At 33.9% G+C, this 17,142-nt stretch overlaps 1 protein-coding gene across 1 annotated transcript in view; it reads left to right on the top strand.

The window, feature by feature from the left end:
* Window positions 1-6,352, top strand: part of ZNF404 (zinc finger protein 404) — an 8,727-nt gene extending 2,375 nt beyond the window's left edge. Inside the window, 4 exon segments of the mRNA XM_008065567.2 lie at window positions 4,904-5,203; window positions 5,206-5,612; window positions 5,614-6,168; window positions 6,170-6,352. Of these exon segments, the coding sequence (XP_008063758.2) occupies window positions 4,904-5,203; window positions 5,206-5,612; window positions 5,614-6,168; window positions 6,170-6,352 (1,445 nt within the window).
* The last annotated feature ends 10,790 nt before the right edge of the window (window positions 6,353-17,142 follow it).

Raw genomic sequence — 17,142 nt, 5'->3', positions numbered from 1 at the left:
TGCCCGGCTGATTTTGTGATTTATTGTAGAGATGAGGTCTCGCTGCCCAGGCGGGTCTCCAACCCGCGGACTCAGTCAATCCACTCACCTCAGCCTCCCAAAGGCACGGGATTACAGGCTGAGCCACTGAGCCTGGCTCATGGAAGTACTTTGAGAATATTTACTCTTTGAGCTCTTTTGCATGTTGAGTCTAACAAAAAATAAACTACATAAAAGGAAGAGATAAGTAAAAAAGCCATGTTCTTGAACATATGGAGAATATCTGTAATAGCTCATTTCATATCCTTGTCTACTACGCGTTTGTTTGTTACCTGTATTATTTCTTGGTCTCTTTCTTTCCATTGATATTTCTACTAGTAACAAGCCCTATTTTCCTCCTTGTATGCATACCTGCTAATTTTTTTATTAGACACCAAATATTGTGAAGTTTGCCTTGTTAGGATGCTAGATTGTTATTACTATTGCATATTTTGGGGCTGTGCTCTAGGATACAGTTATGTAACTTTAAACCTATCTGATCCTTTCATGGTTTGCTTTTAAGCTTTGTTAGCATAAATCCAGAATAGCTTTTAGTCTAGAATTAATTTGGATTCACTACTTTGGCAATACCCTTCTGGGCTCTGTTTGGTACCTCATGTATTGCAAAGTCTTTTTACTTTGGCTGTTGGAAACAGGAACTATTCCCTGTCCTTAGTGACCTGCAGGTATTTTTCTGCCTCTTCCTATCTATTGATGCTTTTCTTGGCCTCATTGGTTTTCTCACATGCATATACAGATAAGGACTTGGTCAAGGGGATTCCTTTACAGGTCTCTAGAGCATTCTCTGTGCACCTTACTGCTCTCTGGAACTATGCCTTGCAAATTCTGTGCTCCCTGCTGTCCCAGAACTGTGTATTTTGTCCCTCTGCTTGTGATACTGCTGGGCACTACTTTGCTTTCCCTTCGCTGTGCTTTGTTTTAGAAATTCTCCAGGAAGTGAGCTGTAGCACTTTTCAGGCTCACCTCATTTGTTTTCCTATCCTGTACCTCCTGCTGCACAGTATCTGAAAGTTGTTGTTTTTTATATTTTCTTTGTGTCTAGTTATTTAAAGTAGAAGGGTAAGTCTGATTCCTCTTAATCTTCTTAACTAGAAGCACAAGTTGTTGACTCTTACATCTTTGAAAACTTCTTTGCGTTTAAGGGCAAATTTAAGAGGCCCCAGACTTACCTTGTATGGTCCCTTCCTGGACTAGGAATTAGCTGCTTCTCCAAGCACCCTAGTTCACATTTGTGGGACATAGTGTATGAAGACCAGAGTCTTGGCCAATAGAGAGCTAATTGTGACTGGCTTTTTGTGGAGAAAAACATTTTTAAATGTTTTCTATTTCATCTGTGGAAATTGGTCTGCTCAGATTTTCCATCTCTTCTGGAGTCTGTTGTTACTGTTTTTCTTTTTATTTAGAAACAATTTTAGAGTTACAGAAGTGTTACAAAAGTGTTACAAAGGTTTCCTATAATGATAACATCTTACATAAACATGGTATATTTATGAAAACTAGCAAATTAACATTAATGTATTAATTAATGTGTAGGTCTTATTCAAATCTATAGATTAGTTTTTTATTCAATCTATAGATTAGTTTTACTAGTTTTTCCACTGATATCTTTTTTTCTGGTCCACAGTCCAGTCCAAGATATCACATGGCATTTAACCATCATGTGTCCTTAGTTTCTTTCAATCTGTGATAGTTTCTTAGTGTTTCCTTGTTCTTCATGGACTGCTACTTTGGTAGAGTATCCACAATTTGGGTTGGTTGAGTTTTTTTATGATTAAACTCAGATTATGGGCTTCAGGAAAGAATATCAGAAAAGTATCTTTCTCCTCATATCATATCAGAGGAACATGATATCAACATGATTTATCACTGGGGTGTTAACCCTGTAGGCTTGTTTAAGGGGATGTCTGTCTGTTTTCTCCGTTGCAAAGTATTGTTTTTCCCTTTCCATATTCTTTTTGCAAAAAGCAAGTGGCAAGCATCTAGCTGGTGTCAGTTTTGAAAAATTATATATTTTATTTGTTTCTTTATTGATGACTATTTCCCCCTTCCCTTTATGTTTGGATTTCCCCCCCTATCTTTTATTCTTTGCATAGGTAGGCTAATAGTTTATATTTGTTAATTCTGTTTTATTTAAATTTTCTTTTATTGTATTAAATTTTCTTTTCTACAGTCTATCAGTTTACTTTATCATTCTTTTCCTAATTTGTCCTCTAATTCTTTTTTTTTTTTTTGAGTCAGAGTCTCACTCTGTTGCCCAGACTGGAGTGCAGTGGCATGCTTCTGGCCACCTCAGCCTTGACCTGCTGAACTTACGCGATGTTTCTGCCTCAGCCTTCTGAGTAGCTGGAACTACAGGTATGTGCTACCATGCCTGGCTAATTTTTTGATTTATTGTAGAGACGAGGTCTCGTCAAGTTGCCCAGACTGGTCTCGAACCCCTGGGCTCAGACAATCCTCTCGGCTCCACCTCCCAAAGTGCTGGTTTTAAATGGAATGCTTAATTCATTCATTTTTATTCTTTTATTTTTAATTAGAGGTAAAATTTGAGTTTACCTCTGTACACTATAGTTGATGACCTTAGATTCTGATATATAGGATCTTCATTATCACGGTTTTCAAGAAATTCTGCAGCTTCAGTTTGTATTTTTTCATTGACCTAAGAGTAGTTGTTGATTTCTTTTTATTTATAAATAGGAAGTATTTTGACTTTTTGAAATTATTACTTCTCATTTATTGCATTAGTTCAGAAAATAATTGTGTTATTTTGGCTTTTTAAAAAATATTCTTTGTTCATAGAAGAATTCCAACTTTTGTGTCTAAGGAATGGTAATTTTTTTTTTTTTTTTTCAGTCAGAGTTCCACTCTGCCACCCAGGCTGGAGTGCAGTGGCAGGGTCATGGGCACCACAGCCTTGACCTGCTGGGCTCAGGCAATCCTTCTGCCTCAGCCTTCCAAGTAGCTGGAACCACAAGCACGTGCCACCATGCCTAGCTAAGTTTTTGATTTATTATAGAGACGATGTCTCACCAAATTGCCCAGGCTGGTTTCAAACCTTTGACTTCAGGCAATCCTCTTGCCTCTGCCTCCTAACTGCTGGGATTACAGGCATCAGCCACCCTGCCCAGCAGAAGGGTAAATCTTAAAAAAAGAAGAAAAGAATTCCACTTGTTTTAAACTCAAATTTGACTTTTTAGCACCTTAGATTTCTTCAGGCTGTCTGCCTGTCCAGATTGCCAATCTTCAGCCTGCATCCTACATATTCTTTGTTGCAGAGTCTTAAGCACTCAGTTTCTTAGGCTTTTCCTCCATATTACTTAGTTACTTTATTTTTCCCAGCATCCTCAAGTTTATTTGCTTAGACTTTGCTAAGCCTTTATTTGCTTGGACTTTCCTAAACCTTTCAATATTATATTAACTAATACGATTCCTGAAAATTTGCCACCATGTATTTTTGTGAAATTCAAGGATGATTGACCTTGGCTGTAATGCAATAGAAGGAAGAATTTGAGAAAAGCATTTAAGAACCAAAACAGATTGTCTATAGGATAGATGAAAAGAATGAAAACCTTCAACCTCATGGGCTTTATTTTCAGATAAACACGTTATTTAAAATGTTACCAAAGAAGGTAATACAATATCTGATTACCTTGACTGAGATGGAAACAGTAAAGCAACCATGGTTATGCAAAGGAAGGATTCAACAATAGTGGTGGAGGCATGTATATTTTTAAGAGGACAGGTATTTGGAGAATGATCAGATATCGCCCTTTTCCACTTATATTCTTCACTAAGCTAGTTTGCAAGTACATTTTTCTCATTGGTAATGTAAGTGAGAGGTATACTATTATTGTAATAAAGTGTGAAAGATTGGAGTCAGGGAGAGATAGATGATAACTGTTGCATAAGTTTCAGAAATCGCTATTTTACTTAGCTCTCTTTTCCAATGACCTGTATTTTCATCAAATTTACATTCTTAACTCAATACTTTATTCTGAAATTAATTATTTAATACCATAGGGTAGGGACTTGTTTTTCAGTGGTAGTTGAAAGAAGGTTTGCATCTATATACTTATATTTCAGAGTAATAAAATAAGTAGCAAACCAAAAAAGATTTAGTAAAAATATAATTGGGAAAAGCATTATGAAGGCAAATAATTGGGTACTGGAATATAGAATAAAAGACATGAATTTCCTTAGAGCTAGCAGGGACAGCCTTTCTGAGGAAGTGATTTCTAACCTGTATTATCTGAAGATGATAATTTAAAGAAGCTATCTCAGAGGATTTCTGAAAGGTGGAGCATCTATGTGAAGCTCCAGGAGATGGGAGATGTTCTAATATGTTCTAGTATCTGAAAAGATGCACTGTGGTAGGATATAGGGAACAAAGAGATAAAGGGCTTGAAATGAATTTATATAGATAAGACAGAGAGCCTTTTATTCATGGTTATGTGTTTGGGTATCATTTTAAGATAAAGACAAACCGTTGAAAAAATTATATGGAGAGTTATCTGGTAGATAATGGTGGGAATTCAGATGACTATTCCTGTATATTCTGGTTCACTTGATCTTTGTGGCTATCTAAAGATATGTAAGATATGTAAGACGTGGCCTTTGTAATTCAGATTCATGACCGATTATGAAAACTACTGACTTTTTCTCTGTCTACATGTAAACCATACATCCTCATGTGAATTTTTATACTTTTCTAAACCCTTTTTGCAATTTAAATTAAAAATTGCATGGCAGTATCTCCTTTTTTATTTCTAATGTGTTTACTTTTTAGTTTACTGCTATTTTTGATATAACAGTCCCTTTTCTACCTTTAGTATAGAAAAATAGCATTTGTTTCTTCATTTTCTTTCAGACTTTGATTTCACAGTTGAAAACAACAAGTTATCTTGAGAAAAAAGCAGTTATGAAGTAAATTTACACCAACAGGAGACACTGAAAAGAAGTAAAACCTTCAGCCTTATAGGGTTTATTTTCAGGAGTGATCCACAGTACAGAATACAATTTAAGAAACAACAGTAACCTAGAGAGAAATGTTTTAGTCAAATGATATTCAGAAAATATATATGCCTTTCTCTACCTCAGAGAATTCATACCAGACAGAAATCATATGAATGTAATGAATATAGAAAGGACTTTAGAAAGTATTCACATCTTACGAACATCTGAGAGACTATACTAGTGTGAGATCCTATGAATGTAATGGATGTAAGAAGGCTTTTAGGTTTTATTCACAGCTTATTCAGCATCAGATAATTCATTCTGGTGTGAAACCCTATGAATGTAAACAGTGTGGGAAGTCTTTTAGACGTCATTCTCACCTAACTGAACATCAGAAAATTCATATAATTGTGAAACCCTATGAATGTAAAGAATGTTGGTAAATGTTTAGGTTATACCAACATGTGTGTCTACATCAGAAAACTCATCATGGCCTGAAACCCTATAAATGTAAGGAATGTGGGAGGGCCTTTTGTCATCGTTCAAGTCTTTAGTAACATAAGAAAATACATTCTGGTGAGAAACCATATAAATGTAAACAGTGTGGAAAGACATTTCTACTACTTATTGAACTATCTACTTATTGAATGTCAAAGAACTGATGAGAAACCTCACGAATGTACAGAATGTAGTAAGTCTTTTAGTAGGGGCTCAGGCCTTCTTAAACATAAAAGAATTCATGGCTGTGAGAAACTCTATGATTGTAAGGATTATGGAAAGGCCTTTTGTAGAAGTTCTCAACTTATACAACATTAGAGGATTCGTTCATGTCAGAAGCCACATGAATGTCAAAAATGTGGGAAGACTTTTAAGCTTCATTCATACCTTATTCAATATCAGATAATCCATACTGATTTGAAACCATATGACTGTAAGCAGTGTGGGAAAGCCTTGAGTCATGTTGGAGACCTTAAAGCACATCCATCGATTCATGCTGGAGAGAAACCCTATGAATGTAAAGAATGTGGAAAAACCTTTAGTCTTATTTAACTAATTTATCAACTAATTTATCATCAGAAAATTCATACTGGCTTGAAACCCTATATATGTAAAGAATGTAAGAAGGCCTTCCATTCTATCTCAGGTTTTTCTCAGCATAAGAGAATTCATACTGGTGAAAAAACCCTATGAACGTAAAGAATGTGGGAAAGCCGTTAATGGTAGTGATTGACTTACTCAACGTCTGAGAACTCATGCTGGTGTGAGACCACACAAATGCAAGGAATGTGGGAAGGCCTTTAGTCATTGGTATCAACTTACTCAACATCAAAGATTTCACATTGGTGAGAAATTCTTAATGTAATGAGTGAGAGAGCCTTTAGCTGTGGCACATCTTTTACTATTATAATTATTCCATCATGTAACTACACTATGATGAAGATTAAAGTAGTTAACATAAAATATAAACCCTTGGAAAGGCAACTGGCACAAAGTATTTGTTTATTAAGTATATTATTTTTATGATAATCATTTGGTAAAAAATAAAATTTATATGGAAGAAAGACCCTATGAGTATGACATTTTAAAAAACTTTCTGTCATTACTTTATATCATTCATTTTGGACAAATTCTGTAGAATATATGAAATATTAAATGAGAAATTCTTAAATCCACAATTTATACCCCTGAAGATTAATTAATGCTGGAAAGAAATACAGTGTATTTATTGCATATTGAGAGTATAGATGTTGAAAAATTAAGTGGTTTGAAGAAATTTTCTTATAATACATTTTATAACACAGGAAATCCACATTTCCTACAATTCAGAGAAATTAGAAATTAACAATTGGTTAGTCAAAAGACAAATGTTGACTTGGTAAGGTTTTCTCCAAGTTTATGAAAATATTCATGTTTATGTAATTACAGAAAAGATAACTGTTTTCAGTGGTACAGTGAAGCCTTATCCACATAGTTTATCTTTTTCACATGTGTTTATATATGTATATACACACATAAAAATACACAGAAATAACTTATACACAGGTATGTCCCTTACATATAGATATACAGAAACATATTATACATAAGTATTTATATATTACATATATTGTTTTTAGTGTTTTTTGAGTGAATGTTTTAAGTATCACTTCATGTCTAAAAAAATCAACATGCAGATACCAGAATTAAAAATACTTAATCAACATGTTGTCCATGACTACTAAACTGTTGTCACCCAAAAAAGTCAACAGTAACCCCATAATGTCTTATAACACTCAATCTGTTTGTAAATTTCTCCAATCGTTTAAACAGTGTCTTTCTTAAAAAGGCAAGAATCAAACTAAGCTCACGTATTTTATATGATTATGGCTTAAGTCTCTTTGGTCAAGAACCTACTGTCTGCCATTTTTGTGATGTAGACTTTTTGAAGAGAATTGACCTATACAATGTTGCACATCCTGTGTGTGTCCTATTGTTTCTCAAGGTGTGCTTATCTTGTTTGTCCTCTATATTTACTGTGGACTTGAAGTTATATCTAGAGGGTTGGTTAGACTTCAGACTAAACATTTTTGACAAGACTGCTTACTCCAAGGTATGACAGAATTTATATTTTAAAATATTAGTGGGCATACAAGAAAGCTGAGTTTGAGCTCTTGATTCATTTATTGACCACCAGCAGTCTCCATCGTATTCATACTTTCTTTTTTGCAATTAGTAAGTAAGTAATCCATGGAGAGTCACATTGACACTCCTTTTAGAAATTTATGGAGTCTTATATATTTTAAAGAAATTAAGATGAAAAACATATTCTTTAGTATTTGGGGTTATTTATTTATTTGAGATGGAGTTTTGCTGTGTTACCCAGGTTGATCTTGAACTTACAGGCTCAAGCAAATCTCTCATCTCAGCCTCCCAAGTAACTGGGACTACAGGAACATGCCACCACACCCAGCTTCATTTTTTTATATTTACCCCTATATTTATTATTTCCATGCTCTTTGTTTTCCCAACAATCTAAGTTTTTCTCTGGAATGATTTCTCTATAGTTTGAAGAACTTAACTTAGCATTTATTGGAGTGTGTCTGTACTGGTGATGAATTTTCATATTTTTTTTTTTTTAAACTAAAAATGTCTTCATTCTTGAAGAATATTTTTCTGGCTCTAGAATTCTGGTTTGGCAGTTTTGGGGGAGTGTGTATGGGTATGTGTTGTATCACTGACTTCATAGTTTATGATAAGATGTCATTTAAATTATTTTCCTTCTGCATATAATGGGTCATTTTTCTTTGTGTGCTTTGAAGATCTTCTCTTTACCTTTGGCTTTCAACTACTTGAGTATGATATAGTTTTCTTTGTCTTAATCCTTTTAGGGATTCTCTGGGCCACTGAAATCTCTACACGTTAACCAAATTTCAGGAATTCTTGGCTATTATATCTTCATATATTTTTTTCTTCCCTTACCTCTTCTTCTGGGATTCCAAGTACTCATATGTTAAATCTTGAGATACTGTTCAATAGGCCACTGGCTTTGTTATTTATCCTCAGTATTTTTTTTCTGTTCTTCAGATTGGATAACTTCTATTGCTCAGTTTTCAAGCTCACTGATTTCTTTTTTCTGTTTTCTCAGTTCTGCTGTTAAGCTTATCTACCAAATACTGCATTTTTATGTTCTGGGATTTTCCTTCCATTTTTGTATAGTTTCTATTTATTTGACAAGATTACCTAACCTATTTCTTCATTGTGTGCATATTTTCACAGTGCTTTTGATTCCTGTTAAATCTTCTGTTTATTTATGTAGAAAAGTATGTAAAAACAGTATTATTAACTTGTACTTTGAAAAGTTTCCATTTCAACAAATGTTCCTACCCTTTTGGTTAGGTCCCAAAAAAACTTTGCTTTCCTTGGAATTTCAGATTCCACTTGTTCATATGCGGTGTCATCTCTTTTTTGTGTCTTTGATTATTAAATACTTGGAAAGAATTTTGAAAGAAAATCATAAATTGGAGTTCATAGTACAGGAAATATTTGTAAGAATTCTTCCACCATTCAACCAGTGAGCATTGACAAAGAATATAAGATAAATAAATTGTTCTCTAATCTTTTAACAGGTCCATAAAAGTGACAATAAATCATAATATTTATATATATATGCTAAACCATAGTAATCTTTATAGAGAATGGAGCAAAGCAATTAGAGAGTCATTAGTCTGTTGCCTTAAAATTTTAGAGATTTAGATTTTTGACCTAACTGGAATACCATCCATTGTGATAGACACTAATTTTTTTTTTTTTTTTGGTATCTAGCAGAATCCTATGACTGATATAAAAGACACAAAACTGTCTATGCCATGACTTTGGTTTTGTAGGCTGTACATTGACATTTCTTAAAATTTATAAGTCTTTTAAGACAAAATGTATCCAGAGTATCAATTGGGCAGTATCTTATATTGTACAACTCATCTAAAGTTAAAGAAGATTACTTGAGTCTTTTCTACTTTTGAATTAGTTGATCCTTGATATTGTTAGAAAGATCTTGTATTTTACAGACAATTTTTTGGTAGCTTAATTGAAGATTTTTTTATTTTTTATGAGATTATCTTTGGTCTTTCTTATAATACTCTGACAACATTTCCATGACTAAACTAATAATCTGTCTTACAACTCTGTCTAAAATATGTTTTCTGTTTTGTGCCAGAATCAAAGCCATTTTATAGCTGGACCAAGTTATAAGCTCAGATTCTGTTTTTAAATTGTTTAAATGTTTTGGTTGCATGTTTAATGCTGATTTCAAGTAACAAACTTTGTCTATTCCATTTTACTTAGCAATAGGAATTATTTCATCAGTTTACTTATATTTGACTCAATATTTTTCTCTTCATTAACTTAGTTTTTAGTATGACAAATCAGGGTTTTTTTGTTTTGTCACAATATATTGCAACTGTCATTCATCATGAAATTGAAATGAAGTAAATCATCTTCCGGGTTTTGTTTTTTTTTTTTTTATAATCCTGGCCATATTATGGATCTCCACTCAATTCTGTCAGTAATAAGCCTTCACTTTAAATTTAAAAATGACAGCTGGGTGTGCTTGCTCACGCCTATAATCCCAACACTTTGGTAGGCTGAGGTGAGAGGATTGCCTGAGCCCAAGGTTTCAAGAGCAACCTAGGCAACTTGGCAAGATGTCATCTCTACAATAAATCAAAAAATTAGCCGGGCATGGTGGTGTGCACCTATAGTTCCAGCTACTTGTAAGGCTGAGGCAGAAGGATGGCCTGAGCCAAGCAGGTCGAGGCTGTGGTGACCATGACCATGCAACTGCACTCCAGCCTGTGCAAGAGTGAGACTCAAAAATAAATAAATAACATTAAAAATGTCTGTCCTCTCCAGGTTGGTAACTTACACCTGTAATCCCAAAGCTTTGGGAAGCTTAAGCTCAGGAGTTTGAGACAAGCCTGGGCAACACAACAGGACCTTGTCTTTACAAAATATCAAAATATTAGTTGCACATGTTAGTGTATATCTATAGTCCCACCTTCTCAGGAGGCTGAGGCAGAAGGATTGCCTGAATCCAGGAAGTCAAGGCTGCAGGGAGCCATGATCGTGCCATTGCACTCCAGCCTAAGTGACAGAGTGAGACCCTGACTCAAAAAATAATAAATAAAAATATGTCCAGACTGGGCACAGTAGCTCACACCTATAATCCCAACACTTTGGGAGGCCAAGGTGAGAGAATCACTTGAGCCTAGGAGTTCAAGACCAGACTGGGTAACATAATGAGACCTTGTCTCTATAAAAAATTAACCAGGTATGGTGCTTGCCTTTAATCCCAGCTACTTGGAAGGCTGAAGCAGAAGGATTATGTGAGCCCAGGATGTGGAGGCTTCAGTGAGCCATGATCATGCCACTGCATTCCAGCCTGGGCAACAGAGTGACATTCCAATTCAAAAAAATGATAATAAATTGAAATAAAGTAAAACTGTGTCCATACTTATTTTTAACCTAGAATAATAGAATATTATAATTTAATTATAATTAAAGCCTAAATATTTTGATTTGATACCAATTATTTCTTTAGTATCACTGTAACTCCTCATGTCTTCAGAAAATATTCAAATAAACACATCTATTTCTTGACACTAACTAAATCAATGATGTATTTATATGTAATACTAGAAAATATATGTACCCAACACACACATTATATAATACAAAGATAATATTTATGCAATGAAATGGTTAAAGTGAAATGTTGTCCTGCCAAAACAATAAAGTTGCCTGTAATGGAAAAATATTTTACATTGCTTCAGGTTTGAAATTTAGATTTAAATTAAGTAAAATGAGATAAAATTTTGGTCAATTCCTCAGTCACACTATCCTTGTGTTGTAGAAGGTTAAATCTAGTGGCCAATGTAGAATATACTAGGATAGGATAGGAATGAGAGGAAAAGCAGTAAAAATGAAATGCAAGCTATTTGTCCAATATTACTAGGAACTGCATAATCTAGAATGGACATAAGGAAACTTCACTACATCTGTGATGGAAAAAAAAAAGGTAGAATTTTTTTTACATCCTAAATAGAATCATCAGGAAATAGATGGTAACTAATGGGATGTGAGAGGTCAAAAATTCTAGAAAGATTCTCAGACACTAGACTTACACTTGCAAGCCTCCATTTCAACATCTAACCCTGCCTGTTAGATCTTTTGCACCCGTATGGGTGTCCAGGAAATCAGGTTCTATGGTTGATAATTGAAGTAGGGACCAAGTTTGTTACTTCAATCCTATCTTCTACCAGCCCTGCCATCTACTAAATTTGTGTAAGTTCTAATACTGACCTCTGATACTTTGTGATTTCATTTCCCATCAACATGCTAGGGCCAAGGCCTTTCTTTTATCCTACAGTTACCCCTTCTCCTGGGAATACAGAGACGAATCTGAAATGCTTCTGCTTGTTAAATTACAAATGTAGATCAGTAAAAAGATAGTCTCAGCATCATGGCTGAGAGCTGAATAATCATAGTAAAAGAGGCTGAGGTAGCTCATAATAGGCAACAAGACCAGTCTGGGAGGACTTCATGAAATAATATAGAAGCTTCTTTTGGTGACAATATGACAGACTAGATAACCTGAAAAATTCTACAAAATACGGAGAAATGCTCTGTGAAATAACTGGTTTTTTCAAATGCTGATATTCTCTCCTATGCTCAGATAATTGAGTATCTAAGAATATTTTAATAGTTAGAATTTAATTTCTTTAGAACTCTGCATGGGGCAAAACTGAAAAGGGAAATTAGTCACAAATCCCCTGAGATTTTTACAAATTGAATGGACTGAGAGAGATAAGTGATCCAAGAAGCTACCAGAAGAAATAGACAAATCCACACATATAGCGGGAAATTTCGACACACCTCTCACTAGGTGATTGTGCAAGCAGACAAAAGTTGTGTATGAACATACTACTCTAATGAGCATATTAAAAGTGTATATATATATATCTGTGTGTGCACCTAAATATACTAAATACATGCAGAGTACACATGGATTTTTTAAATTGATCATATACTTGGCAAAAAAAAGTACATGAGTTTTAAAGAGTTGAAACAATAGAGTATAATGACAAGTGAAAAAGGATAGTATTTTTATCAGCATGAAAATAACCTTAAACTTTAAATAACTAAAATTTAATTAACTAGTACCAAAAAGATAAATGAAAAATTTTGTGAATAGATAGGAAGCAATAGAATTCTAAAATTTCCCTGCGTCACAGAAAAAATCACAATGTAAACATACATACATACACATACACACACACTGTATATATTTAAATATGTGTGTATATCTATCTATCTATCTATATATATATATATACACTATATATATATACACTAAGTCAAATGGAAATTTTACAAATTTCTTTGTGAGATGCTGCTAAAGTAATATTTATCTGGAATGTCATAGTTATAAATACATAAATTAGAAAAGAAAGCTGGATATGATGGATCATGCCTGTAATCCCAGCACATTGTGAGGCTGAGGTGAGAAGATCACTTGAGACCAGGAGTTCAAGACCAGCCTTAGTCTCAAAGTGAGACCTCATCTTTACAAACAAATAAAATTAGCCCAGTGTGGTAGCACATACCTATAGACCCAGTTACTTGGGCAGCTGAGGTAGAAGGATCACCATGAGTTTGAGGCTACAGTGAGTCATGATTGTTCCACTGCACTCCAGCCTCCAGCCTGGGTGACAGAGTGAGACCCTGACTCAAAAAAAAAAAAAAAAAAGAAGAGAGAGGGGCTGAAATTAATGAGCTAAGCAATTATATCAAGGGACATAAATTGTTCTACAAAAAAGACACTTGCACACGCATGTTTATTGCCATACTATTCACAATAGCAAAAATATGGAGCCAGCATTACTGCCCATCAAAAGTGGACTGGAAAAAGAATATGTGGTACATAAGCATGATGGAGAATTACACAACCATAAAGAAGAACAAAATCATGGACTTTGCAGCAAACTGGGTGGAGTTGGAGACCCATTATACTAAATAACCTATCACAGAAACAACAGACTGAATACTGCATACTCTCACTCATAAGTGGGCCCTGAACAATAGTCACAGCACAAAGGAGGGATCAGCAGTCACTAACACAGCTAGGGGAGGGAAAGAAGGAGAAGAATGAGGGGTATATGATGACACAAAGGTACCTGGTCCACTACCAGGGGGAGTGAGGGCCAGTTAGAAGCCCAAATTTCACCTGCATGCAAACTGCTTCTGTAGTTAATCCCCACTTGTACCCCACATCTCTATAATAAAATAAAACTTAAAAAAAGATATTAGAAACATAGAAAATTATAGCCAAAGAAATTAAAAGGAAAAAAACAGGCAAAAGAGCAAAAACTAATGAAATAGGAAACAAATGCACAGTATTCAGGATCGGCAAAGTCAGAATTTGGTTTATTAAAAAAGAGTGATATTAATAATTCCTGGTGACACTGACTTAAAAAGAAATAACTAATAAGTATAAATGAAAATGATATAGTATTGTATGTCTTCCACAAGCTAAGAAAAATAATAGTACTCGTGGCCAATCTTGTGTCAAGGTATTGGAAGATGAGACACAATAAAAAATTCCAAGGATAAATATTGTTTCAATAATGACAAGTGAAGAAGGATAATATCTTTATCAGCATGAAAATAACTTTAAAAGCATAAGTTTACTCACAAAACTCTGCTCAGAATAAGGTCTATCAAATATTTAAGGAAGAGACCATTTAGATTTTATGCAAACTTCCAGAGAACAGAAAAAGTGAGTACTCGCTAACATTTTATTAGGCCAGCATAACTCTAACTCAAAACCTGGAAAAACTAAGAGAACAGAAACCTACAGGTCAATCTCAATCCATAGCACATGAGAGTGCCAGAGTCCAGCTCCAGGAGAGAGTCAGGGCCTGAATGGGGAGAATCAGGAACGGCAAAGAAGAACGACAGGAGTCAACTTCTTGGGTAGAGTTCAGGACTCTGCCAATTTTTATTCAATTCTTACAAGCTTATATAGTTTTTTTTACTGACCCTTGTACCCACAAAAATGCAACACACGTTATACATTAAATGCTTACATCATGTTTTTTTTCCTTTTGACCTTTACAAGTTTCTTTTTGTTCCTTCCTGCTACTGGTGGTGTTTTTTAGGAACAAAACACCAGCTGCCAAGAATTTATCAGCCACAACCTGTGACCTCTAGGCCAACTGAATCTCTTTCCTTCGCTATTCTTTTTCTTTTCCTTTACTAATCTATTTTCTTAATACACTTTTAGCAGCAATATATTGACTTGTTTTTTCTTTTATATAACCACCCTTATCTTACCCACTATGAATTCTTAATACTCTATATTTTTAAAAATTTAACTTTCTTAATTCTAATTGCCTTATCTATATTACTTGCTATTTTCTTATCACCTATTTTACATTTTATATTTCTAAACAAAACTTATGTCTAAATCTACACTTATTTATGAAATCAATCTTACTTCTAATCCTAAATGTATTTAATTTTAAACCTACATTAAATGTATATAATTTTAAGTTTACTTTAAAACTTAATTATTTCCTATTCCTTCTATTACTTATATTTAACTAATACCTACATCTATAATAAACATTTATCTTTTAATTACAACTGTTATTTATTTAATTCTAATCCTTACTTTAATTTAAACCCTTTTTCTAATTGTTTCTTAAATCAAAAGACATATCTGTGACTTGTTTTTCCCGAAAACACCTGTTTTTGGAGATACTCTGTCTCAGTTTCTCACTTCCTCATCAATCACAACTGTCAATGTTGTTACTTATAAAGGGTATGAGGAAGTACTTGTTTTTCCTTTTTAGCTAAAGGTTGCAAAATTTGCATTCCCTTGTCCCTTCAGGGGGGAAATTTTTGCTGTTGAGCCCTTTTTACTTCTATACATAGGTTTACTGCTAATTCCACATCCTTGCACATTCTAGCTACTTGTTTTATTTATCAAGGGAAGTGTTTTTCAAGCCTAAGCACGCATTCCTTTAAGAAGGAGTCCTTCAATAGGATCCATGGGGCTCCGCCTCCATTATGGCTGCTTCCCACTGGGCCTCTGCTCCCAGTCAGCGTTTTTCCCATTTTCGGGTAACCTCCATTTTGCCTCTTTAGGGGTTGCAGCTTCTGGCATGAGAGTAAAAAGATCTATAGAAATTAACTAGGAAAGTAATCAAGCAATATATAAAATAAGTAATAAATCCTGGTAAAGTTGGGCTTATTCTAAGAATACAAAGTTGGCTTATTGCTAGAAAATTAGTCAAGATTTTCATATCAGATTAAAGGAGAAACATATTAATATTGTCAGAATAGATGCCCCCTAAAAGTAACTGATAAACTTAATGACAAAATTATTAGCAAACTAGAAATAAAAGGGCACTATCTTCATCTGGAAAATAATATATTATAAACAAGTAATGCCAAACTCATGGCAAGCATCTTATAAAAAATCCCACTTGAGATCAATAAGATAAAGATGCTCAATATCACTCGTCATTCAACAATTACAGGTAGTATATGAAAAAAAAGCTCTCAATTTGAAATGAAGAAACAAACTTATTCACACATAATATGACTGTAGAATAGAAAGTCGAGAATAATCTACATATTTTGATATAACTTAACACTATTAAACTGTGTGCAATGGCAAAAAAAATATGGACCTCCAAAAAATTCAATTATCTGTAACGTCAACAAGAATACTGGCAAAAAATTGTCAAAAGTAACATTTTTAGGCCTCTGAAAATTATCAACACTTACAGCAATTTAAGTAGATTTATTGAGGACAAATACCTGAATTCCAGTAATAACAGAGATCTTACATCAATAAAAAGGATTATGAAAAAATGCATGCAGAACTAGATAGACTCAATACAGAATAAGTAAAAGGTTATATGAGAATATATGAACAATTGTATGCCAAACAAATTAGATAAGCTAGATGAAATGGACAAATTCTTAGAAAAAGAAACTACCAAAACTGACTCAAGAAGAAATAGAAAATCTCAGCAAATGTTAACAAGCAAAAAGTTTGAATTAGTAATCAAAAACCATCCAACATAGAAAAGCCTGGGACCAAATGTTCTACCAAGACTTTAAAGAATTAACACCAATTCTCAAACTCTTTGAAAAAAACATAAGAGGGAACACTTCTCAACACATTCTATGAGACCAACGTTACCCTGATACTAAAGCTGGACTAACATACCACAAGGAAAACAAGAAAAGAAAAATAAAACAAAAAAAGCTAGTATTTCTTAGGCATATAGATGTAAACATTCTCATAAAAATTACAACAAACTGAATCCAGTAGCACATTAAAACGGAGTATACACCATGACCAAGTGGAATTTAACCAGGAAGGCAAGAGTGCTTTGACTTATAAAAGTCAATTAATGTAATACACCACACTAGTAAAATGAACAGAAAAAAACATAAGATCCTGTGTTCTGCATTATATCAACTGATTCAGAAAAAGCATTTGGCAAAATTCAACATCTTTTTATGAGAAATTTTTTAAAATTTAGGAATAGAAATTTACTTCTTCAACATGGTAAAAGATATTTATGAAAAACCCACAGA

Source organism: Carlito syrichta, unplaced genomic scaffold (assembly GCF_000164805.1).
Source record: "Carlito syrichta isolate Samal-C Ts95f unplaced genomic scaffold, Tarsius_syrichta-2.0.1 Scaffold103403, whole genome shotgun sequence".
Taxonomy (NCBI): domain Eukaryota; kingdom Metazoa; phylum Chordata; class Mammalia; order Primates; family Tarsiidae; genus Carlito; species Carlito syrichta.
Note: the sequence above shows the minus strand (reverse complement) of the source record. Positions and strands in the feature narration are given on the sequence as shown.